This window comes from Xenopus tropicalis, chromosome 2 (genome assembly GCF_000004195.4).
Source record: "Xenopus tropicalis strain Nigerian chromosome 2, UCB_Xtro_10.0, whole genome shotgun sequence".
Taxonomy (NCBI): domain Eukaryota; kingdom Metazoa; phylum Chordata; class Amphibia; order Anura; family Pipidae; genus Xenopus; species Xenopus tropicalis.
The window spans coordinates 15,151,422-15,176,982 of record NC_030678.2 but is presented as its reverse complement, the minus strand read 5'-3'; the positions used below and the strand labels follow the sequence as shown (position 1 = coordinate 15,176,982).

The 25,561-nt window shown below is 39.4% G+C and overlaps 1 protein-coding gene across 8 annotated transcripts in view; it reads right to left on the bottom strand.

The window, feature by feature from the left end:
- Positions 1 to 1,335: 1,335 nt before the first annotated feature.
- The window catches only part of synj1 (synaptojanin 1), a 59,117-nt gene continuing 34,891 nt past the window's right edge, over positions 1,336 to 25,561 (bottom strand). For 3 of the 8 annotated variants that reach the window (XM_004912146.4, XM_018091404.2, XM_018091405.2), the window contains exons 13-31: positions 24,310 to 24,333; positions 23,885 to 24,076; positions 23,437 to 23,521; positions 23,031 to 23,171; positions 22,756 to 22,948; positions 20,100 to 20,258; positions 18,312 to 18,468; positions 17,306 to 17,423; positions 16,653 to 16,868; positions 16,304 to 16,382; positions 16,050 to 16,212; positions 14,528 to 14,743; positions 14,047 to 14,172; positions 13,080 to 13,118; positions 11,986 to 12,033; positions 9,222 to 9,286; positions 8,479 to 8,587; positions 7,383 to 7,612; positions 1,336 to 4,218 (exon numbers count right to left, since the gene is read on the bottom strand). In XM_004912146.4, the coding sequence (XP_004912203.1) occupies positions 3,454 to 4,218; positions 7,383 to 7,612; positions 8,479 to 8,587; positions 9,222 to 9,286; positions 11,986 to 12,033; positions 13,080 to 13,118; positions 14,047 to 14,172; positions 14,528 to 14,743; positions 16,050 to 16,212; positions 16,304 to 16,382; positions 16,653 to 16,868; positions 17,306 to 17,423; positions 18,312 to 18,468; positions 20,100 to 20,258; positions 22,756 to 22,948; positions 23,031 to 23,171; positions 23,437 to 23,521; positions 23,885 to 24,076; positions 24,310 to 24,333 (3,125 nt within the window). In that variant the 3' untranslated portion in view covers positions 1,336 to 3,453. Of the gene's footprint in view, positions 4,219 to 6,749; positions 6,774 to 7,382; positions 7,613 to 8,478; positions 8,588 to 9,221; positions 9,287 to 11,985; positions 12,034 to 13,079; positions 13,119 to 14,046; positions 14,173 to 14,527; positions 14,744 to 16,049; positions 16,213 to 16,303; positions 16,383 to 16,652; positions 16,869 to 17,305; positions 17,424 to 18,311; positions 18,469 to 20,099; positions 20,259 to 22,755; positions 22,949 to 23,030; positions 23,172 to 23,436; positions 23,522 to 23,884; positions 24,077 to 24,309; positions 24,334 to 25,561 lie in introns of all 8 variants that reach the window. The other 5 variants (XM_031896570.1, XM_031896571.1, XM_018091407.2 and 2 more) reach the window with 5 other exon arrangements.

Genomic DNA, 25,561 nt, shown 5'->3' with positions numbered 1-25,561 from the left:
TTATCTTCTATGTACCCTGTGCCCTTTCTCCTTTTTCCCAGCATGAATGGCTGCCCCTGGCAGGGTCGGACTGGGGGGTGCAGGGCCCACCAGGGCTCCCGCCCCAGGGGCCCTGCAGGCCGCATCCCCTACCCCCCCCCCCTGCAGGGTCCCCCATCGACATCCTCCCCTGAGCATGTGGAAATTTAACGTGTCAGGGGAGGAGCGGTCGGGCAGGGTCTGGGCCGCCGGGGCTACACATTAGCTTATTTATATAAACAATAGTGGTTTTTCTGACGCAAACGCACAATTTTTACCTGTGCTGGGCAACAGTACATTATATTTTAATTTATAATTTAATTTTTTTTTACTTTAAAACATTTTTATTTTTTGGTGTTCCTTTAAAGGCCGAACAAAAGATAACCTTTTTTTTTTTTATAGACAGCATTGTCGTATAGGGCTAGTGTGCCTTTCTCAATCCCTGTTCAAACCCCACTCATTTTCTGGGTTCTGCTGGTACAGACCAGGGCAGAGAGCACACTCAGTGCATCACTACACTCTTCCGTAGGTTACAGATTGCCAAACAAATCCAATGAAGCAATTCAGTGTTGGAGTGGGGTGTCTGGGGGGTCCCCCACCTATGTTATGGACCTCACCCACCCCACCCCACTCTTACTTGTTGCTGTGACTGGGGGTGGGAGAGGAGCGTCTGGCTCGGAACAAGCAGGACTGGGTTGGTGGGGCCACAGTCCGAACCTGAAAAGTAAGTAGCAGATGGACAAGGGGCCCGCCCCATATCATAATACTGATAAAACAAGGCCATATTAGTCTAAACATACCAGAAAATAGATGGAGGAATAGATTAATGGTGGCACAGAACTTTGCTTCTCCAAAATGTACATGTAAACAAAAGAGAGGGGCGGCCATGATGCTTGCTTTGACACCAGTGATGACTGCACCATCTGTTTGTGACCTCTGCTGAGCTTACAGGTGCTTGTCAGACAACCAACAGGGTTCCTTTAATGTATGCTAAATGCATATCTGCAGAAATTCAATGTTCTGTGCACACAGTAATATGAGCAGATTAAAGGCAAACTAAAACCTACATAAACTGGGCAAAATTGACTTGAATAAATCTTGATAGATATGCAGCCTTTACACAAATATATGCCTGAGCAAAACTATTGTGATACTTGATTAAAAGCCGACCAATACCCAATAAGTATGCTCTGTACTTATATCATACACTACGGAAAAAAATTAGATTCCAGGTACGGACACAGTTTTATACATTAAAGCGGTTCGCCTATATTAAACAATTTTCTATGAAATGTACAACAAAATAGAAGCACAATATAAAACACACCACATCCCTTTATTTTGTTTGAATAAATTATTTCATGTTCTTGACGCCACTAAAAATCTAGTAAATATCTTTACATGCTATTTTTCAGAATAGCATTAACGGATACACTTAGAAGATAAATAGATTTTATGCCCATATTTCCTAGACTATTTGTTGTGTGTGATAATGTCTGGGGCAGGGGGTGATAAGCTGATAAGCTATTACTCTCTAGAGCAGTGATGGGAAATACGGGCCCCCCACAAATCAGGTTGCCCACCTGTGCTCTATGATAGTCCAGTCTCTGCCGTATGCCTACATGTAGAGCTTAGCAATAAAGAAATGACTTATCGTCTACCAGGAACAGCCCTGCCTTTCTACATTGCATAAATAATAAATCCCAAGGTCCTTGCCTCTTTAAAGTGGTATAATTGCAAATAATTAGCATTGATATAAATATATGTACATTTAGTTGCAGTGCCTGCAGTTTAGAGCAGAATGTTATGTTGCCTTGAAGAGCCTATGGAATTTTCTGAATTGCACATTATTAATATTTGATATTATGTCCCTTATAATTCATTATTCTAAGGTTAAAGTCATAGTGGCCAACTGTAATGATGTAGTGCAACAAGCTCCTAGACTGGGAATACAAACATTTTGAAAGGCTCACTGTGACTGGCTGCTAACCAGTTACGGTAAGGACATTCTGGCTAGGGACAATCACAAGTGAATGCCTAGAACAGGTGTTTGGCAGACTTTTTTTGTTCAAGCCCCCCTTACAGGCTGAGGGTCCCCTTGGTTCATAATAAGGATACAGATATAGGCTAAGATTGCTGTATCAACAATTCAGCCATAGTTGCAACTATATACAGCAAATATATGTTCATCCCCTTATTCCATGCTATTTGACCTTCATCCTAAACTTATAGGAATAGCTAGAAGACCAAAGAGACATTCTCCTCAAACCTCACCCTAACTAGCCTTCAGGCCGAGCCCCTAGTCTACACTGACACTTGTGTGCCTTCTTTTCCCAATTTGTGCAAATTTTGGGAGGCAATTTTGTTAGTGTGATATTAGCCTTAAATGAGGTAATATCCTAGAGCTCTTGCAAACAGTAATGTAGCAATAGCAGTCCTTACCCATGGATTGGGTACCTGAGACAAGAGATGAAAAAAAAATGAAGTGCCACAGGACAGCCGAACACACAGCAGCTGCCCACTTTCCCTAACTGTCATTGTGGAAGGTGCTGGGAGTTGTATGTTGTATTCCAGTAATGGCTAGGAAGTGGGAGGCTGGAGCTTCACAGACCGGACATCCCCATTATATATAAATCATATCTAAGAACTGTTGCACAATGGAAAGCATTGTTTGTATTTCTAACTATTCTTTGCCCCCTAAAGCTGCCATGGTTTCAGTGAATATGGCCCCTTTTGCCCTACCCTAATACCAACACTGCTACCCTGCTTTGGCTTTCCATGAGCTGGCAAGATTCATCTAATAAATTTGGTATTATTGAGCTGACATGAAATGCTTTATTTAGACACAAAGCGCTCACTGTATTTTGTCAACAATGCAGTTTAAAATGCCCCCAAATCACCTCCCATTGTGTTCAAATATTGTAAATCCTACAGAACTGGTGAGAACACAGTAGCCAAGATGTCGGAAATTCATCCTGTGTGCCAAAGGCCCTACATTCATATCCATAGACTGAAATTCTCAAACCAGTCATATAGAATATTCGGTTATACAGAGCAAGTAAACCTTCATAATGTTACCATTTTACTTGAACCACTATAAGGCTGTGTATGTTCTGACACACAAGTGACAGACCACCACTGCCTTGCATTACATTAACTTCCAAAGCCCAACATTCAAATTCACTGAAATAATCTCGTAATTAGTAGAGCAGCAGTGCACTTTTCTGCATAAACATATAGGGGAGGTGTACACTTTATTGTACAGTCCAACATCAGTGTATATGGCGACCATAACAGCACATTTTGAAATGTTTTAAACGTAAGCAAGATATACACAAAGTATACAATATAGTGGTTTTTAGTTCACATAAAAATAACTATGGATGTAACAAAGAAATACATTTTATTGTACACACGAACTGGCAAAGCAACACATTACCGATCTGTAAACTCTAGAGTTGGAGAATTATTTGGTGGGACGTTGGTGGATGGCTGTTCACGTTTTGTTCGAGATGGAATGGCAGGGGGCTTCCTTAGCGGCAACGTATGGGAGGAAGCAGTGGAGGTGACACTCCAGTCATTAGTAAATCCCAGCTGGAACAGATCATTTTCTGAACTTACATGATCCACCGTCGAGCTGTTGCCAGAATGCCTGTTTATTTTGCCGGTGCCGTTATCGTCGTCAAACGTTATCCAACCTTTTTGACTGGCATCATTAAACGAGTACGACTTGTTTGGTAGGGAAAGGCTTTTTTCCATAGGGCCCAGTGTAAAGGTCGGTTTGCTGTGCAGAAGTTCAGGTTCACTGGTAGAACTAAACTGATCTAAAGTCCTTGTTTGAAGTGGATTATGTGCGGCCATTTCTGGGACTGTAAAAGGATTCCCAGCATTAGAAGATCTTTCTGTGAATGGGTTGGTTGGGCTGATGGTGTTGACCCTGTTTACAAAAGGGTTTGGTGAAATGCGTGTGCTGTCTTGGAATCCAGTACGGGCTGGGACAGGAGGTAATGTAGCCATGCAAGTTATGCCACTCGGATTATTATGGACAGCAGAAGGCAACTTAAATGACTCCTTTTGGCTTGAGGAGGATATGGGAACCGGAGCCTGAAGCTTTGAATTTGGAAGTTGATCAAATGAAAAGTCCACAAAAGGATCATTGTCGAACTGGCTTTTAAAGCCAACGACTCCGTTTGCTGGAAGCTGCAATAAAAGGGGAGGGGAAGTTTTAAGATTAGAAATGTCATTCTTATAGCAATTTAACTTTTTTTTTTATCCTTTTCCAAAACAATAATGGACATGATGAAGTTTCCCATGAAAATCCAATTTGTGTTCCTTTAAAGCTGCGGCTTTCAAGGGGAACTAGAGCTAAAACAGAAGTTGCTCCTTCATTTACAGTATTTTCTGATTTCACAGTACTACACAGAAATTACATTCGGAAGGAAGTTTTTTATATAGAGGCACATTTTTGCCTTCCTGTTCTGCAGATCAGCTCCTTTGGCTGAAGTAAAAAACATCCAATTGTACTATCAGTTTAAAGGCCAGTGCTACAAAACATAGCTCTAAGGTAAATGAAGCTGATAAACCACACAGACAATATCCAAACCTAGAATCTCCTTTGTTGTAGTCCAATTAATAAGCTGCAGGCAAAAGTCTTCCTCTGCCATCTGATACATGATACTGTCTGTGTGTTTTAAATGGACTAGGAAAAACCTACGGGGAATTGTGGCAAAAGGAACTGCTAACACAAAACACAATGAATATATATATATTGCGTATGATTTGTAGCATGGACGGTACATAGGAGCAGTTTGTATTTTAGCTTTAGTGTTCCTACAGCAGGTTATATGGTGACAAATTAGTGATTAATTGAATGCTTCTAGATCATTGTACCAATATATCATGCAATATCATGCAAGTAGCGTAATGAAATATGCAGTTAGTAACTTATGGCCAGTCCTTTTTTAAATAAAAAACCTGATTAGTGCAAAATCTCAATGTTTCTGTTACACTAGTACATTATATTAGTGCGGTAAGTACCAAACTTACCAGTTGCAGTTTAGAGACAAACCCAGAAAAAAAAAAAAACTATCATTAAGCAACTCTACTGAGTAGGGCACAGCTAAACCTTTAACAAAAGAACCACATTTACTGCCTGATGCCTTATTTTATTTCAGTCTTTCCCATTGATTTATCAAATATTAATTGAGAAGCCCATTGTTTGGTCCCAACCATGGGTTATCCAGAGTGACTGTCAGTAGCCTGTGATTGTCACATCTAATATCCAATTAAACACCATGGTGTAATATGGCAAAGTGTGCCCCTGGGAGCCAATCATTAGCTAGCTTTTATTGCCCTAAAGCAGTGGTAATAACTGAATTGACCATCTAACTGGCCTCAGTAGATTACTCCACTTTAAGACTATAGCTGCCTTTGCAAAAAGCAAGCTGTTTGTTGTATTGATGCTGTTTGCACATAATGATTTGTATCTTTCTATAAAGACATTAGGCCAGATGTGTACCCTCTCACAATAGGTTTACATTAAATTACTTAGGGCAGCGACACACGGGAAGATTAGTCGCCTGTGGTATGGCATATGCGTCAAGTTTCCTCTGAAGACAACTTCGGCAACTGTGGGACATCGCAGTGCCATCCCACCGGCGATTTATATTCTAGCTGGTGGGATGGCATTGAGGGAGATTAGTCGCCCGCAACAATGGAGATTTGTCACTGTGCGACTAATCTCTCCGTGTGTCACTGCCCTTAGAGGCATGGGGCTGATAAGGAGAGGAGTAGGGAATTTTTAAAAGCTAATTTAGAAATTAAAAAAAAACCAACCCACAGGCATATATATTAAAACACATTAATTTTATTTCAAAGGGCACCTAGCACAAAAAAGAAGTTTTTTTGCAACTAGAGGAGAAGGTTAACAGAAACACTCTAGCCAGTGCTCTGCATCCTATTATGGGTGGGAGGGTACACAAAAGCCTCAGTTCATGATGTGGAATCAGGGAGCATATTGACTGTTCATACATTGTACAATAAGCGGCCAGGAGCACTAGCTCCTATTGTACATGCGTGTGGCCCAATATGGGTTCCTGCTTATGGAGCTGCCATTGTGAGGGTGCAGAGCTCTCCCTAGGGTGCTTTTAGCTGAAGCATTATATACACATTGCTTATGGTCTTCGAGCGGCTGCACATGCTATTTACAGCAGTAAATGTTACCTAAACGTAGGGATGCACCTAATCCACAATTTTAGGATCCGGCCAAACCCCAAATCTTTTGTAAAAGATTCCAAATACCAAACCGAATCCTGCTGAAAAAGGCAGATTCTTGGCCCAATCCTGGATTTGGTGCATCCCAACCTAAATTTAGTATGAATTGGTAAAATAACAGATTTCCAGAACATCCTATAAGTCTGCTTTCCAGATAATGTATTCCAAAACTTTTATATGGGGCCAGTAAATAAAGAAACTGAATTGGTAGAAGTTTTTTTTTTGAGAGGATATTTTTATTTCCCCTTTCAGGTGAAACTCAGTGACTGGCCACTTTTATTCATTTCATTTTTATTAAAAAATCATTTGCAGATGCAAGGAAGAAATGGGTACTAGCCAACATAAGATACATGGTCATTTTCCGAGGCATGACAAACGCTGAAAGCCGATATGAGTCGATCAGTAATGGAACTAACTAGGGTGAATTGCACAACATTATGGGTAAATTAGTCAGGTACCTGTTACCCTGATGGTTGCTCCTGCTTGTGATAAAAAGACATTAAAAGATATTAAAAGAATAAAATTAGGTGAACAGGATCCAGACTTAACATGCAGAATACTTTGTCTACTAAATTGTTTGAAAGAAGAAAAAAAACAAAAACAAAGGGAGCCTATCCCTCCCCCCCCCTCCCATGCTCTATATGTGATGCAGTGTTTCTGGTGCAGTTAGTAAGTCAGTTAGAAAAATGGCAAATAACCATACAATATCCTGTACTTTTGGAACTGCTTATTGTTTCTGGTGCAGTTAGTAAACAAGTCAGTTAGAAAAATGTCAAATAACCATACAATATCCTGTACTTTTGGAACTGCTCTTTTTTTCCTACATAGAGATGCATTTGTTTCAAACTCATACTTTGTGCCTTTTATTACATATGTGGGCAACAGAATTGCTTAACTGCCCATACAAAGATTTAAAAAAGTAAGCAGAATATCTGAAGAACTAATGTCAAATTAAACATCCTGGTGTCTTCCTTTGGATACCCGACTACAGTACTATAGCAATTTCCTGCTGATGAACGACAGCCTGATATAGTATGAAGTCTGTACGAATTCTCTTGGTTTACAATGTACCATGAAGCAGAGACACTTACCTGCTGAGAAGCATTTTGGTCAGTGGGCAGGTTCTGGGAGGAGCGGCTTCTTGGAGGAGGGAGTGGAGGAGGGTCTAGATTTTGCTGTAAGGGTGGAGTCTGGGATGCGGCCTGTACTGCTGTAGGTAGAATAGGTTCAGGCAGTTTTTGGCAGGGTGGTTGGGAATTTGGACTGGTTTGAAGAGGAGCCGCAGGTTGAGGCTTCAAGGGCTCAGGAAGTAACGGAACACCTAAAAGGGCACATAGCCAGATATAATTAAGTTGATTAACCAACACATTAATGCATAAAATATGGGACATCATTTAGTTTAAATATGCTATAGAGCTATTATAGCCAATTAAAGAGGTGGTTCACCTTTACATTAACTTTTAGAACAGTTAAAGAATTGCCTATTCCTAGCAACTTTGCAGTTGGTTATCATTAATTATTTTTTTATAGTTTTTTAATGATTTGCCTTCCTCTTCTGCCCCTTTCCAGCTTTCAAATGGGGGTCACTGACCCCAGCAGTCAAAGACGAATGTTCGTCAAAGATAAAATTTGATTGCTATTGTTACTTTTTATTACTTGTCTTTCTATTCAGGCTCTCTCCTATTCATATTCCCATCTCTGTCTGGTTGCTAGGGTTCTTACTTACCCTAGCAACCAGATAGCTGCTGAATACCAAACTGAAGAGCTACAAAAAGCTAAATAACCAAAGAACCATTCAAAATAAAAAATGAAAATGGATTGAAAATTATATTTGAATATCAATATCTACGTGACACCAAACGTTTATTTAAAGGTGAACAAACCCTTTTATGTGTTACTTCTGCCATTTACATTTGGATCTGGTTAAAAGATGGTAAAGCAAATGGAACAATTTTTATTCCACCTTCCTCAAAATAGAGTTCCAGTGGAGAAAATGCACCATGTGCCATAGGCCTAGCGTATAAACTGACATCACAATTTTTCTTTAGATGAGCAGGAATTTGCGTCCAGCAGCAACCATAGGTCTGCCATTTGCACACCACATCTCATCAGGAACATACCAATACCTGTGTTTGGTGCCCAACTAGAAAATATGTATGTATATAGGAAGTTAAGACTGTACTATACCTCTTGCAGGTTCGGTGGGCTTGTTTGGGACCTCAGGGGTTGTTCGAGCAGGAACAGGCCGAACATGGCTTTGTGGAGCACTGATAACTCCAGCACGAGGAGGAATGGTCTGGTAGGATACAAAATAAAGCTTCAACAACAACAAGAGCAGCAAGGCTTTCTTTTTCTCACAAACCTAATTTTCTATCGACTGTCGAGTCAGCCAAAATGACAGAAGGTGGTGCCGTGACTCTTTAAACTGGCGGTGCAAAATAAATAAATCCCACAAAAAAATTACATTATTGTTACAATGTTACATTAATTTATGCCAAGGATTAACACTTCTGTTAATTTGCTAGTCTTGTTTCCATAGAAACATGATGAACAGTATTGTTCGGCAAGAAACAGGAGCATCTAACAAATCCTAACACCAATATAAACAAAATTCTCACATTTTTAAATATGTGTTTTTTTGTTGTTTTTTTTTTTTTATTTTCTTTCAGAACTGTTACGCTTTATTAAATATCATACAGGCACACAGCACTGGACTGGCCCACCAGTACAAATCCCTGTGGGCCCCACCACTCTGGTGCAGCAGGCAGGGGAAGGCAGTGGCAGGCAGGCAGTTGGAAGGGATGCCATAAGGGGCTCTGGGGTGGACCTTGGCAGTGGGGCCTTTGGGTCTCCAGTCTGACACTGTAGGCACAAATATGGAATTTAGTTGGAATAACAGTGTTCCTTTTAAATAACTGTATCATACTCACCGGTCTAACTGAGCTGCATGGGGCAATTGCTGGGGGTCCCATCTGTGAAGGAGTCTGGCCTCTTACTGTAACGGAAAGACAGTGGCATTGGTTATTAATCTGCTAGCAACACTGTGCACCCCTATTACATAATAAGATCCCTCTTGCTCTTTTTTATGGTTGTATGTGAAAACCCTATACAATTACTTTTCCAATCTAGTAGGGGTATTAATAAAAACCTTTTATACTGCCTCTGTTATGAACATATTAAAGGAATAAGGAACAAATGCAACGAGAGGCCATAGATTTTGGCAACCACCAAATGCTTCTAAAAACAAGGGCAACCACCTTAATGTGGTTGAAATGGAGTGGAGTGAAATGGAGTAGATTGGATCTCGGTGGGTGAGTTGTTACAATGAAGGCACTGCTATATTATAAATTGTCCTCAAAAAAGAAACACTGTTCTACAGTGGAGGAAATAATTATTTGACCCCTCACTGATTTTGTAAGTTTGTCCAATGACAAAGAAATGAAAAGTCTCAGAACAGTATCATTTCAATGGTAGGTTTATTTTAACAGTGGCAGATAGCACATCAAAAGGAAAATCGAAAAAATTACTTTAAATAAAAGATAGCAACTGATTTGCATTTCATTGAGTGAAATAAGTTTTTGAACCCCTACCAACCATTAAGAGTTCTGGCTCCCACAGAGTGGTTAGACACTTCTACTCAATTAGTCAACCTCATTAAGGACACCTGTCACTAGTCACCTGTATAAAAGACACCTGTCCACAGAATCAATCAATCAAGCAGACTCCAAACTCTCCAACATGGGAAAGACCAAAGAGCTGTCCAAGGATGTCAGAGACAAAATTGTAGACCTGCACAAGGCTGGAATGGGCTACAAAACCATTAGCAAGAAGCTGGGAGAGAAGGTGACAACTGTTGGTGTGATTGTTCGAAAATGGAAGGAGCACAAAATGACCATCAATCGACCTCGCTCTGGGGCTCCACGCAAGATCTCACCTCGTGGGGTGTCAATGATTCTGAGAAAGGTGAAAAAGCATCCTAGAACTACACGGGAGGAGTTAGTTGATGACCTCAAATTAGCAGGGACCACAGTCACCAAGAAAACCATTGGAAACACATTACACCGCAATGGATTAAAATCCTGCAGGGCTCGCAAGGTCCCCCTGCTCAAGAAGGCACATGTGCAGGCCCGTCTGAAGTTTGCCAATGAACACCTGAATGATTCTGTGAGTGACTGGGAGAAGGTGCTGTGGTCTGATGAGACCAAAATAGAGCTCTTTGGCATTAACTCAACTCGCTGTGTTTGGAGGAAGAAAAATGCTGCTTATGACCCCCAAAACACCGTCCCCACCGTCAAGCATGGGGGTGGAAACATTTTGCTTTGGGGGTGTTTTTCTGCTAAGGGCACAGGACAACTTATTTGCATTAACGGGAAAATGGACGGAGCCATGTATCGTGAAATCCTGAACGACAACCTCCTTCCCTCTGCCAGGAAACTAAAAATGGGTCGTGGATGGGTGTTCCAGCACGACAATGACCCAAAACATACAGCAAAGGCAACAAAGGAGTGGCTCAAGAAGAAGCACATTAAGGTCATGGAGTGGCCTAGTCAGTCTCCGGACCTTAATCCAATAGAAAACCTATGGAGGGAGCTCAAGCTCAGAGTTGCACAGAGACAGCCTCGAAACCTTAGGGATTTAGAGATGATCTGCAAAGAGGAGTGGACCAACATTCCTCCTAAAATGTGCGCAAACTTGGTCATCAATTACAAGAAACGTTTGACCTCTGTGCTTGCAAACAAGGGTTTTTCCACTAAGTATTAAGTCTTTTTTTGTTAGAGGGTTCAAAAACTTATTTCACTCAATGAAATGCAAATCAGTTGCTATCTTTTATTTAAAGTTATTTTTTCGATTTTCCTTTTGATGTGCTATCTGCCACTGTTAAAATAAACCTACCATTGAAATGATACTGTTCTGAGACTTTTCATTTCTTTGTCATTGGACAAACTTACAAAATCAGTGAGGGATCAAATAATTATTTCCTCCACTGTATTTATAAATACCATAACAGCATTGTACTTAAATTTAATTACTGAGATGGAAACCACAGGCCACTCCAAGGTGCTGGCAAAGCCCTGCAACATATTGAATAGAATAATGCACTGATTTGCACAGTTAAAAGTGCAACATGTATGGTTTTCCAAATGAGTATCTTACACAGCCCGAGCTTGCACACAATCCTATTTCTAATCTCGATACATTTGTTTAGGTTATTAGTTAAGGCTTATGTCACATGTTATGTTACATGCAGAGAGAGAAGTGGTTATTAATAAAATGTACTTTCCATAGACTTTGCTTGCGGACAGTTCCAGCAGGTTTGGTTAAACTGCAGCTAAAAATATGGTAAATCAAAGGAATACTGTCATGGGGAAAAAAGATTTTTTCAAAACCCATCGGTTAATAGAGCTTCTCCAGCAGAATCCTGCATTGAAATCAATTTTTTAAAAGCTCATGGGGCTAGCCTCTTTTCCCAAAAATAAAATGGCAGAGGGAATTATTTGCTATGTACACAGTGTAATTTTGAAATAAAAAGTACCCCATAAAAACCATGATAGAATCCCTTTAAGGTAAAAAAAAGTAAGGCATGCTGTCTGTGACTAAAATAGTCAATAACTGCATTAAACAGCAGTTATTTTTAGTAGAAAATGTAGTGTAACTACTCATGCACTGGGACACTACAGCTTACAGGCAATTTACCTTCCACATCTCTCCGAGCTACTCCTGGGCTTGGAGGAGCCCCTGGACCTTATTGAAGAGAAAAGAGACAGAAAAGATTGCAAAAAAAGCAACACAAAAAAGAAAAAGCAAAGAAAGAAACAAACCCACAGGGACACCAACACAAAAAGTTGCATGGCAAGTCTGCAGACATAAAGGGCAAATAGAAGATATTCCTTTTAAATGCCACCATACCTTCATCTTTTTTCCCCCTCTGCTTGCAGTTTAATCCTTACCTAGGATACCCTTACCTCTCCAGCTGGATGACCTCAATTATCACCTCCCATATACTTTCTATTGTGTTATAATCCCTTTACAAGAAACCATACATGAGCACCAGTCCCGCTGTGTGTGCCTGCACCTGGGCCAACGCAATGCTTCTGGTATGCAATGCAGCTGTGACTGCTTACCTTTGTGTAAGCTTTAAATGGTATCAGTACGGAGATTAACTGGTCCCCTGCATTGTTCAAACCTCAGATTCAGGCTGTAAACCCCTGTATTCTTTATACCTGTAATCCCCTGTATTGTTCATACTTTTAAGCCCCTGTATTGATCACACCTTCTGGTCCCTGCATTGTGGTTTAAAAAAGGTGAGTGGTCAAAACTGGCTTCCATAATTGGCCCTCCACCATATAGGCAATAAAAATTCCTGCCCTCTGTACCACAAGTTGGACAGCACTGCTATAATCTATTTCAGGAGAGGTATTTCCTGTTATTGAGCACAAATCTGCACGAAAACCTGTAGATATAGAGGCGCTTTAGGTGCAGCATATTGCAAGTGAGAAAGAAAGACTTTTTTCATTTTAAATTACGGTTTAGATTATTTGCTCAAAACACATAAACCTCCTGACAGCAATGTCTCTACATGTATTTCACACACACATACATAGAAAACAGAGACAAATGATCTAAAAACAGACCCTAATTTACACTTACCAATCTAGGTATATTCAGCAATCAACAACACACATACATATATACATACAAAGAACAACAGAGACTGAACTGCTAGTGGGACAGGACTTGTGTACATGGGCCATGGGTACATGACTATAACACACACATCACATAATTACCTCCAACCTCCTTTCTAACTGGTGCTGGACTCCTAGCCCCTTATAATGCAAAAGCAAGGAAACAAAATGAAAGTGTCAAAGAGCAGAAAAATAAACTAAAAGCTTCTTAAAGTGACAGCTTATCAGGAATGAAGCTATATGCTCAAGTGCCTCTGAGAAATGTATCACTCCGCAAATGAAATATATATATATAACCTTATTGCCTTTGAGACAATGATAATATCCCAATAAGATCTCTAACCTGGAGCCTGCATTCTGTATCCTATGAATTCTGTGTCTTGGCCTATATTTGCAGTGCTTCTAAAAAAAATGCTTAGCAGCTAAATTTGTCCATAGGGTACCATGCATATTATATTTATTTATTTTTTCTTCTTTTTAAAGTGCACATATATCTGTAGCAGGGTAAAGGGAAAGCAAACAATAAGTTAGGAAGCCTTTATTAGAGCTTATGTCTAATTTTAGCAGTGGCCAAACAAGGATCATAAAGCTACTACTCATATCTTCCTCAGTCTGGCACTGCCAATCAAGTCACATTTAGGAAAGGAATACAAAGAGATAAAGCCAGCAAAGGGACAATGCGTTAAAATGAACAAGCATGTCTACAGTAGGCAATATCTTTTAGTGAAAGCCAGCTAAAAGGCAGGGGAGGTTTTGTGCAAGAATTATATTCAACAGAGCTAAAAAAACCCAACAAATACCATCTCTATCGTATATATACACTTTAGAAACCTTCTACATTTTGAAAGAAGTAAAATCGTAAAAGTACGTTTCATTGGAATGACTTGTCTGTAGTCCTTATTATAAGGTCTGTGATAATTCTGTTCTTGTTTACACTATGATTTCACCATGAATAATGAAAATCAAACACCCTTGCCCAAACTATTTTATATAGCATATACTTCGGTCTTCTGTGCCAGACCAGTAGTTCCCTGCTAAAGACTGTATAAAACAACGTAATTGTAATTACCTGATGGAGGAGGTGGACGCTGTGGTGGTGCTGGGCGTGCAGGGGGCACACCAGGGCGGGGAGGCGGTGGGCGCTTTGGTTCACTAGTTAATGATGCATTCTGTTGTACCACTGGTTGAAATTCAGCTGAAGAACATGGAGACAACCATATATGAACAATGTTAATGAGTCATTAAACATGAGAACAGTCCAAATGAACCTTTAATGTCAACATATTAATAATTATATAATAGTTATATCCCATTTTCATGTTATGGCCAGCAATTTTTTCTTTATTTAGCATGTGAATGGGAGATAATAAAGGTGCCTGACAAAATGGCAGCTTGAGTAAATGTGGCCACATATGGCCAGATTTGAAAAGGAATAAACACATGTACCCCCACGCAGCTTTGCATGATACCAAATAACCTTATTTTGGTTTGGAGAAAATGATTTCAATAGTTGTCAGGTAAAACTGATTTTAATTTGATTAATGAAATACCTTGAGATGAAGATACAGGGGGCCCTGGAGTTTTCTGGGGGGCACGACTTGGTCGTACAGGGAGTGATGGAGGAGGGCCTTCTGGCATTGTTGGTGACGGACAAGGGCTTGAGCGAGGAGAAGAGCTAGGAGATGATCCCAGGGTAGAACATGAAGATGGCTGTAAATGCTGGGGAAGAATTTCTTCTACCTCTGCACTGTAATCATCAACATCTCCTGAGGAGGCAGATAATTAAAGGTAACTGATTGTATGTTTCATTACTTTTGACATTCTGTTAGCACAGGACAGACTGCAGATTATGCTAGCGAGCTGCACATAAATGGCGCATTCAGAGTGTATTAAAATAATATGATAATAATAAAAAAAACAAAACTATCATTATGTGACATACTATGTTGAAGCTACATATTACATATACAAATAAACATCAAGTTCAAGACTTAAATTTATCACCCTTTGTTGGTGACCGATTGTAGACACGGAAACCCCAACTCTTGCCAACCGTGCCTCAACAGCACCCTTACTAAGCAGATTCATTTTATATATATATATATATATATATATTTCGAACTTTGGAGCCCTGGCTATTTTGTCTGTCTGGATCACAAGGCAAAGCATTTTAGCCTCACCACCCTTACAGTGAAGAATTATTTATGACGCTCAAGATGAAAACCCCTCTCCTCCAATATAAAGGGGTTACCTCTTGTCCTTTGTGCATTATTGCAAGAAGAAAAACAGAGCCCCCACTATTTTGCTGTGCCCTCCAACCAAACAGTTACTACCTGTTCTCCAGAGAAAACAAAACCTCATAATTTCATCGTTCCATTCTTTTTACCAGTTTAGCTGTCTATAAGTTTCTTTTCCAGCTCATTAAATATTTCTTCTACGAACTGGCACCCAAAACTATTAGCTTTACCAGACTTTGACCGACACTGTACAGTTATAAATTCTTCTATTAACAATATCCCCCAAATCCTTCTCAGTTAAGGAGTCCCACCAAACACAACTTCATTTGATTAGCATTTATACTGTTTTGTATGCATATCCTTGCATTTATAAAGGCTACACACATAATAAAAACTAAAACTTTAGGGGGCATAATAATGCCCCTGGGCAGAAGTGCAAAAGAATGCCCCTTAATGCTTATGCACAGAGCACTTCTACCAGGGGGGAATGGCTGCACAGTGCAGTGTTGGCTGGTGCAGGCCAGCCCTGTTGTAGCTCCTGCTATAGGGCAGGTGTAAATATAGAGCCCTGTTGGGGTCCGTGTCTGTCGCTGCTCCCTAACTTGTTGCCAGCATGCAGAAATTGCAATAGTGTGATCTAGCAAATCTCTGCAATGCATTTCATCTCACAGGATTAATCAAGCATATTCTGTTTTGTTATTTTATTTTTATTCAAGAATTCAATCAATTTGTGTAAATACCTCTATAATTACCCGATGACCTGTGAAGTGCTTAATTTACTATACATATTTGAATACTTATTCCTTCTCTGGCAAAAGAAAAAAAGATAACAAACCTTCCATGTCATAGTCTGCAGAAATTTCTGAATCTTCACCGAGCAGGGTTGAGCTTGTTGAAGAAGGCAAACTGAGACTAATCTTTTCCAAATTGATCTGCTCTTCTAACTCTACCATCCAATCAGGGTTTTTCATTTGGATATGGATTGCTTTTCCCTGTACCTGCATTAGGAGAAGTTATATATTACATTGTACTGCAGATGAAGATAAACCTTCAGAGACTAGAACCTATTAGATATCAAAGTGATTTTACCTGAGAACCATTTAAGCTTAGAACAGCAAGCGCTGAGCCTCCTTCCAGAAACGTGACCCACATTTTATCATCAACGAACCTGTTAAAAAGAAGTAAAATATAATAAAATATATATTGTGCATAATAATATGAGCCCAGTGGTTATAGATAAAATACAAGGGCCCTAAAAAGCAATAGCTTTTCGTTCTTATATAAATAATTCAGAACTAAAAACTAATGTCTCCCATAATACTGACAATGACAGATATCTTATTTTAGCTATATTTGCTGCTTTATATTCATATTAGGCCTTGGTTTGGTACTCCACCAAAACAAAATATTATGGACCCAATCCATGCATCTCTCTAACCTTATAAGTATGACTTCTCCATAAGCTGCAAACTGCTGGAGCAACTCGTCAATCAAGTTATCATCAAAATAGTTCCCTTCTGGTGAGCTGCTCTCTATAGAGACCATAATGGTGCCATCTGGAGGGCCCTGGGATGCAACCACCTCCTTATAAATTTTCTGCCGCTCTTCTGCATCAGTTTCAAATATATCTATATCAATCAGAGACACAATTGGCCTGGAAGAGATAAAGAAAAGACAGACACGTTGAAGGGATTTTATTTGCAAGAAGATGAAATGAAGAGTTCTTTGTCAGCTACAATGTGTAAATAAATCTACACCGTTTTGATAAAAACGTAGGAATATAGGTGAAACATTCACGTGTTTATTAGGGATCCATATCAATCTTCTAAAATACCTCTCTAAACATCTCTGCTTTCCCACCTACCTAATCTGTACATCAGCTTACCCAAGTCTAAGAGATTCAGTACTGCCCCCACAATTCTACATAGAAGATCAGTATTTAGACACTTCTCTTTTGCATTAAAATAGCCAAAAATCACATGCATAAAACACATTTTTTTCTTGAACATTTCAAATAAAAAAAAAAAGTTATTTAATGATAATCTTCTTTATTATAGTAAATGATGATGCATGCAGTTCCTGGTTGCCTACCTGTGATCTGACGTTTTCAGCTCAACTCTGCCGTAGTGCAGTAATGTACCTGGATTCCAGGTATATGGAATATTTTTACCTTCTTGTAAACTTGAATTTAGAAGGTCTAAATCTTCAGCTGCAAAAGAAGTAGAAAGAATGTGAGAAAAAAATAAACCATAGTTTTCCATTCACTTTAATTTTACCCTTGTAGAATTTTTCAAAGCTGAGTGAGGTATGTTAAATATATATAATAACAGAGAAGCACTACTCACAGGAATGTCTCTCTCTCTCATATAGTTACATAGTTACATAGGGTTGAAAAAAGACCATTGTCCATCAAGTTCAACCCATCCGAGTAAACCCAGCACACAACCTATACTTATATGTATACACGCAGACATACACATACAAAGAGATGCTCTGTGCATACATTAAGAAAGGCCCTGATCTTGTGTGATAAAAATAAAGAGTAAAGCTGGCCATACACGCACCAATAATATCGTAGGAAACCTCGTTTCGTACGATATTCGGTGCATGTATGGCAAGTCGGCGAGTCCACTGATATCGCAGGAAGCTGCTGATATCGGTCGACTCGCTGATCGAGCCAGGTTAAAAGATTTTGATCTGGGGCCATAGAAGGCGCCTGACCAAAATCTGCCTTCAGCGCTGAATCGGCAGAAGGAGGTAGAAATCCTATTGTTTCTACCTCCTTATCTGCCTGTTTCAGCCCTGAAGGTTAGTGGCGGATCTGACGATCTTTCGTGCGACTGATGGTCGCGCGAAAGATCGTCAGATCGCCACGTGTGTGGCCACCTTAACACTGCACTGTAAACTAGGTTCTTCATTCCAATTAATAAAAAAAATTTAGAATTGTGCTTTGACAATCACAACTTCCCATTAGTCTAGTAACAATGGATATGCAGAGAAATATATTAGATATTCCCATATATCCACCTTTAAAAACAAACTGTAAGAATGAATACACTGATTTAGCCCAACAGAGGAACAGAAACTTGAAGGTTACCTGATCTGTCAAAAGGCCATTTCCTTCTTCTCCAGAGGACGCGGTCTGTCCATGCTGGAGTCCGACACTTCTCACTTGTGTCATAGTCATCTGAGAACAGATCATACTTGTATGTAGGAGCAAAATTAATTTTTCCCTCTTGAAACCCACGGAAAACCTGCAACAACAGAAGAAAAAAGGGCTTTATCTACATTCATTATTGACATCATGCCTTTATCATCATGTTTTTCCCCCCACATATGTGGGGTCATGATTTCACAAAAACAAGAACCCAGAAATTCAGACTTAAACAGGAGTACCAGCACTGTAGGTTTTAGAATCTGTGTTGGATTTGGGGGTGATTTTGTGCATACTGGTGCCATATTCTTGGGCCCTGTGTCATTGCCCAAAAGCACTAGACTTCAAAGATTTATGTAATTGGCTGGTCTGCCTCACCTAAGTTTTTTTAGCTGTTCCACTTCCACATCTACATCAGATTTAGGCATCATCACGTAGCAATATACTAAATGTGTAAATGTGTAAAATTTATAAGACACTTGCTCAAAATCTACAATCCCTGGCATAAAAAAGGCAGAACTGCTGTTGTGTATGTCAAAAAGTAAGTAGACTGTTAAATAACTACAGGTATGGGATCCCTTATCCGGAAACCTGATTTTCAGAAAGCTCCAAATTACTGGAAGTTACATATAGTTACATAGTTACATAGGGTTGAAAAAAGACCATTGTCCATCAAGTTCAACCCATCCGAGTAAACCCAGCACACAACCTATACTTACCAATCTATACACTCACATACATAAACTATATATATACAACCAGTAATACTAACTGTAGATATTAGTATCACAATAGCCTTGGATATTCTGATTGATCAAGAACTCATCCAGGCCCCTCTTATAGGCATTAACAGAGTCTGCCATTACCCCATCACTAGGAAGGGCATTCCCCAACCTCACTGCCCTCACCGTGAAAAACCACCTACGCTGCTTCAAATGGAAGCTCTGTTCCTCTAATCTATAGGGGTGACCTCTGGTGCGCTGATTGTTTTTATGGGAAAAAAGAACATCCCCCAACTGCCTATAATCCCCTCTAATGTACTTGTCTATCTGTTATAACTGCAGTATCCCAGGTATGGGATTTGTTAGTTAAGGTCATCTCCCACAGACTGCTTTAAAAGCAAATTGTAGTTATAAGACTTAATTCTTAACTGCAGGCAAAAAAAAAAATATTACTGGGTTTAATAGATGATTTTTTTCATAGATTTAAGGTGGCCATACAGTGTAAGATCCACTCATTTGGCAAGGTCACCAAGCGAGCAGATCTTCTCCCAATTTGCCCACCTATGGGTGGGTGATATCGGGCTAATTTGATCAATCAAATGAAAACAGGGGAAATAGGCGCCAACCAGCAGATGCGGTCCACAATAGGATGGAAAAATCAAACCTGCCCTATCGAGATCTGACCAATTTTAAGCTAGATCTCGGCCAAGTAGGCATGTCAATGGTGCCCATACATGGGCAGATAAGCTGCCGAATCGGTCTACAGGACCAATATTTGCAGCTGAAATTGGCCCGGTCTGGAGATCCAAATTACAGAATGACTCCTTATCCCTACAATTTATAATTCTTTGAAGGCTTTGACAGTAATCTTTTTATTGCTATCACACAGGTGACTCTGTAAAAGCTTTTAGAACTTGATTTAGTTAGAATGTTTAATTTCACAAAACATATATAGTATCATTACCACTTGTAAGAAAAACTCTTTGCAAATGATCATCAGCCACCCTACCTGCCCACTGTTCTTCTGGTTGATCAGCTGATCTCCTAAAATAAGAGAATCCCAGTTTTGATTTCGGATCATTTCTTTGACCTCTTCATTTGGCAGATCAATCCGATAATTAAAGTCTCCGCACCAGAACACATAGTCGTGAGAAAACAGCATTCTGCCCTTTAGTTAAAAAGCACACAAGGTTACAAATCAAGAAGCCTTTATAAGAACCAAGAAATACTGATGTCTTTTCTGAAAAACAAACAAGCTGTAATTGCAAGTTCTAAGTAGAAAAACTAAACGTTCACAGTGCACATCTATTAAAGTGATACAGACACGACGTTTTTACAGGAAAATAGTATCACATTTAAAAACAGAACTTTCCATTCATACTGTTTCATGGTAAAACCCTCTTTTACACCTAGTACACATTTCCTCATGTCACTGCTGGACATTCCATAGGAGGCTTGAACATGCACAGACTTTCTGCTCTTATACATTTCCCTGAGCTGAAACCAGTCTAAAAGAAATAGAGTAAGGGCTCAGTAAAGCAACTAGGTGGTGTCTAATAAATTGTTAGGTGCCCCCTCAGTGAATTTTTGCCCTATAGCCTATTGCCTGCTAAAACTTTACTCCAGTGTCCTTAATACTATTAAGCGGGGTGGCCAAGCCGACCGGGCACCCTAGGCAACCCAGCCGACAACCTCATCCATGCTGGTAGCTGCACAACATCAAGGGCCGGGAGCAAGAGAGCATAGACTAGGGTTGGGCAGGAGGGGTACCTGCCTGGTGCCCCCATTGTTGTGCCCTAGGTGCCTCTTCTGCCTACCCCTAGTTCTGGCCCTGCTATTAAGAATCTTTCAGTGAACATCCCACCTGATCTGTGTAAATAGGGTTCCATTTTCTTTGATCCTGCAACTGAAGCTGAAAGCGTTAAATACAGTTTTCCTATCACAGAACAACAGCAGTATCTCCCCCCACCTGACGTTGGATTCCAGTGTAAATATCCTACATTACACAATAATTTCCTTATGTAAGAACAAGGAAGATGAGTGACATAGTGCCGTTAAGCAGCATTCTCACTGATGCATTCTCTTGCACCTCCACAAAAATTCCCACTGCACCCCTAGTTCTTGATACTAGATAACTAGAAAGTTTCTATTATCTAGTATCAAGAACTAGGGGTGCAGTAGGAATTTTTGTGGAGGTGTAAGATTCTCTTTAAAGGCATTGTCTTTACAAACTACTTTGAGGTTCAGCTACATTTTACTACAAAATGCCAAGTCCACAGCCAATTTACCCCACTGTAAAGGGAACTTTAAAAGATTTCTAAAATACAACAACCACTTATGAAAAAACATTCATAACTGTATGTTTAACAGATACAAAATAATCACATTCCTTTCGTACTCCTCACTAATATGCTACAGGATCTTATCTTCATAGCTTTTTTAAAGTTCAAAATAAATGTTTCTATATGATAAATATACTACAGACACATTAGCTGCAGTTTTATGGAAACGAGAATGCAGTGTGACAGTTGATACCAAGAATTTCAAAGAAAAGCTGAGGCAATGTGCATTCACTGATAAAACAGACAGTATTTGTCCCTGGGCATAGCTAATCTGAAATGTTCTGAATGACTTGCTATGTAAAAACACAGGTTTGTAACTAAAACACTTTTTCTGACAAATAAATTAAAAGATTAATTTAACTTTTATAAGACACAGGGCTTTGTCAATATGTACAGGCAACATTGCCTTGCGTTATGCCACATTCTATGGAATATGAGTGGTGTATGATATAATAATTCACTAGTACAAGCCTGTATGAAAGACTTTATAAAAATATGTATTTGCAGTGATCAACAACTTTCTTCTGTTATCAATTTAAGAGCAGTGTTGATCCTCTTGTAGCTATGCTCATGTATATATGGAGTTTTAACCCTTATGTAAGCAAGTAAATCCAAGCCCCTCTGAAAAGAGTATACCAAAAAACTGAAAATCTGAGCAACTTACTGAAGCTTGGCAGCTTTATATAAGCTTTTTATAAGGCCCGTGTGTTCATGTCCAACCTACAGCATTTAAAGAGAACTCAACCCTAACAATAAATATGGCTTTCAAATGCCATTTTTAATATACTGAACTTACTGCACCGGCCAAAGTCTCAGCATCTCAATAGCAGCAATGATTCAGGTCTTTACAGTTGTCACAGGAGCACCCCATCTTGGAAACTGTCTGCTACACATGTTCAGTGTGATCTGAGGGTTGCCAAAATGTTAGGCACCCCCAGTAATTTTAGTGACTTTCCTGATACCCTAAGCTGGTGTTCCTGTTAGCAGAAAACTGCCCCGGCCCAGGGTTCCTGTGAGCAAGCGATCCTCCTTCTTCGCCCCACTTGCTCATGTACAGTAGAGTGAAAAGCTGAACTTTAACAGAAAAGCTGGCGTTTTCACTCTATTGCATAAGTGTTGGCCCTGGGATCATGAAGAAAGAAGCCGGAAGAGGATCTGTCAAACACTGGTACCCCGCTGATGCAGTTTTCTGCTAACTGGGGCACTGGCATGGGGAGCCAGGTAAGTGATTACAATCACTGGGGGGTGCCTAACATTTAGCACTCCTTTAATCTCTCTAGCTCTATTGTGTCAGGCAGAAAGTAGACATGTCTTTTCTCTCACCATTGGAAAACTGAGTTTTCGGGCTATTTCATTATAGTCCTCATTTCTCTCTTTGACTTGAGACTGCCCCGCTGCAAAGTGGCTACAGACAAAGCACAGGCTGGTTGTATGAAATAGCATTCGTATGGCAACAGCTCCTTTGTTTCCTGTAGCGCCACCCATGCCGGTCTTTACAGTATCAACAGCAACATCTCTGTAATGCAAGAGCAGACTGTGTTACGGATTGATTTCATCAGTAACCATAACCATGTTGGCAGCAGTACATGGAGGCTCACCTTATAAATGGTGCATGCTGGGGTCTGATGAAGATGTAGAGGCACACACCTACAAGCTGTTCTGATGCCAGGAGTACATATTTATGGTCTCTTGATACGGTCTTCTGCAATTCTGTAGCCCACAGCTTTTGATTGGCTGTGCTGAAAAAATACATTTCGGTTATCATTTATGTAAAGTAATATCAATAATGTTACTGCACTTTTAAAGTTGACTGAAAGTGGAGTGCATGACTTAGCTACAAATCTGTGGGCTAGCCATACTTGTGCTATGGACAAGTGAATAGGAAATGTAAAGTTTTCCATCATATTTCCATCACATAAAAATAAAACATTAGCAACAATGGTTATGCTCTATCATGGGTCTTGGTCATCACCAAAACTACAGTGCCTGCCATGAAATCCTTACCTTGCATTAACAATGTTTCCTGCATTTAACTCAACCATTTCTTCAAATCCAATGGCAAATATATCAACTGGCTTGCTCCGTCTATCTAAAATGTAAACAGCAATATCCTGTAAGGTTTGGCAACATCCTTATGTTCCAGCACAGCACTTTTCACAAACACCACTATGTTTAAATACACTGTAAGAACTAAAAATCATTATGCTCCTAAGGAAAATTACACAGTAATAAAAAATAATGCGCAAGTTAGTTCTCAATGCACATATGCCTTTAGTCATCAACTGAATATCAGGTGTAACTGTTATGAGACAATGCGCTCATGTGCAGTTTTTACATTTGCAACGTTAAAGACCCAGCAACAAAATCAATTCAACCTTACAGATATAAAGGCAATGATGAATGTGGGGGAATTAAAAAACAATATACTCATTATTTTGACTCATTGTTTTACCTTGAAATTCCTGAATACCGGCAATTCTTGGTGCATCTAACAGCCAGTCTGTCAGTGTTGAATTCTTGTAAGCGATGCTTCGGAATTGCTTCCCACCGTTGACGTTCCAAGTGCCGACACAGATGCGGATTTTCCTCGGCTTTGCATACCTATAGTAGTTCTCACACATACACCGTAGCACTCTGGGGGATGCTATAAAAAATAGGTTTAAAAAATAAAATACATTTAAAGGTTTGTGTGTGTGTATATATATATATATATATATATATATATATATGTATGTATATATATATATATATATATATGTATATGTATATATATATGTATATGTATATATATATATATATATATATATATATATAAAAAGATTAACACAAAAGTCTATAAAAATGTATACTACATGTAATAACCCTAACTGACAGTACCTGACTGCAGCATCAGTTCTGACACTGCCCACGCAGCAGATAAAAAAGAGAGAGAATATATCCCTTGTTATTAAGGCAAGAGTAACAGGTAAGTACAATAACGATTTCATGGAATAACACAATTGAAATTAATTCGTTCTTTCATATTACATTTTGTAACAATCATTTCAGATTAATTATAAGGGGTATGCAATCTATCGTCAAGAATGGTTGGGACATGGGGTCGCCCAGATAAGGGGTCTTAACATTAAGTGGCGTAACATACAAAATTATTTAGGGGTTGTTATGTGAACTTAGTACTTTTGTTTAGTTAGTATGCTATATAATGCACTAATATAAAGTTTTCAATTGGTCTTCATTTTTATGGGTTTTTAAAAATTATTTTCCTCATTTTGCCTATTTCAAGCTTTCCAATAGGGGCCAGTCAAACACTTGCTTTGTGAGGCTTTAGTCTTATTGTTACTTTAGTCTTTTTCATTCCCTCCCCTTTTTACCTTCTGGTCCGTTATTCAAACCACTGCCTGGTTTCTATGGTAAACTCAACCCTAGCAACCAGATAGCTACTGAACAAAAAGTAATTTAAAAACCACAAAAAAATAAAGACCAACTGCAAGTCATCTCAAAATATCACGGTCTATGGCGTGCTAAAAGTCTTATTAAAGGACAAGGCAACCCCTTGACCAGACGTTATCGATCAGTTGTCCCCCCTTGGCATTCACAAACACTAAGACTTTATTTAAAATGAGACAAGTAAAACTTTTGCTTCATTTATGGCATTTCCCCCCCCCACACACACACACAATGTCACAAAGATGGCTGCCAAATAACTTTAGCACATTCTGCATAGAATCACAGGTCTTTATCTTAGACTGCTGCATTATAGCAAATTTACGTTGAGCAAGTAATAGGTAATTAAACATGGATGACTGTGCTACTCTGAAATTGTGCAGCATTAAGAAGAATTGGCAGTGCTGGACACTTTAATCCAACTAGGCTAATACTTAATACATTTTATCTTTATTGGGGTTGTCTTGTCCTTTAATAAAGAGAAAAACAGATCACACTATGGCAAATGGCTTTGCCATAAAAGCTTTATGGGTAATGGGTTTCTAGAAAACAGATCCTGTAACTATCATGTACTTTATATATTTAAGATCTATTGTTATGCAATATTCTGATTGCCCTATTAATTCATTGCTGTAATGTACAGTTCTGCATATGATAGATGTTGGCACAGCAGCCTGGACAGCCC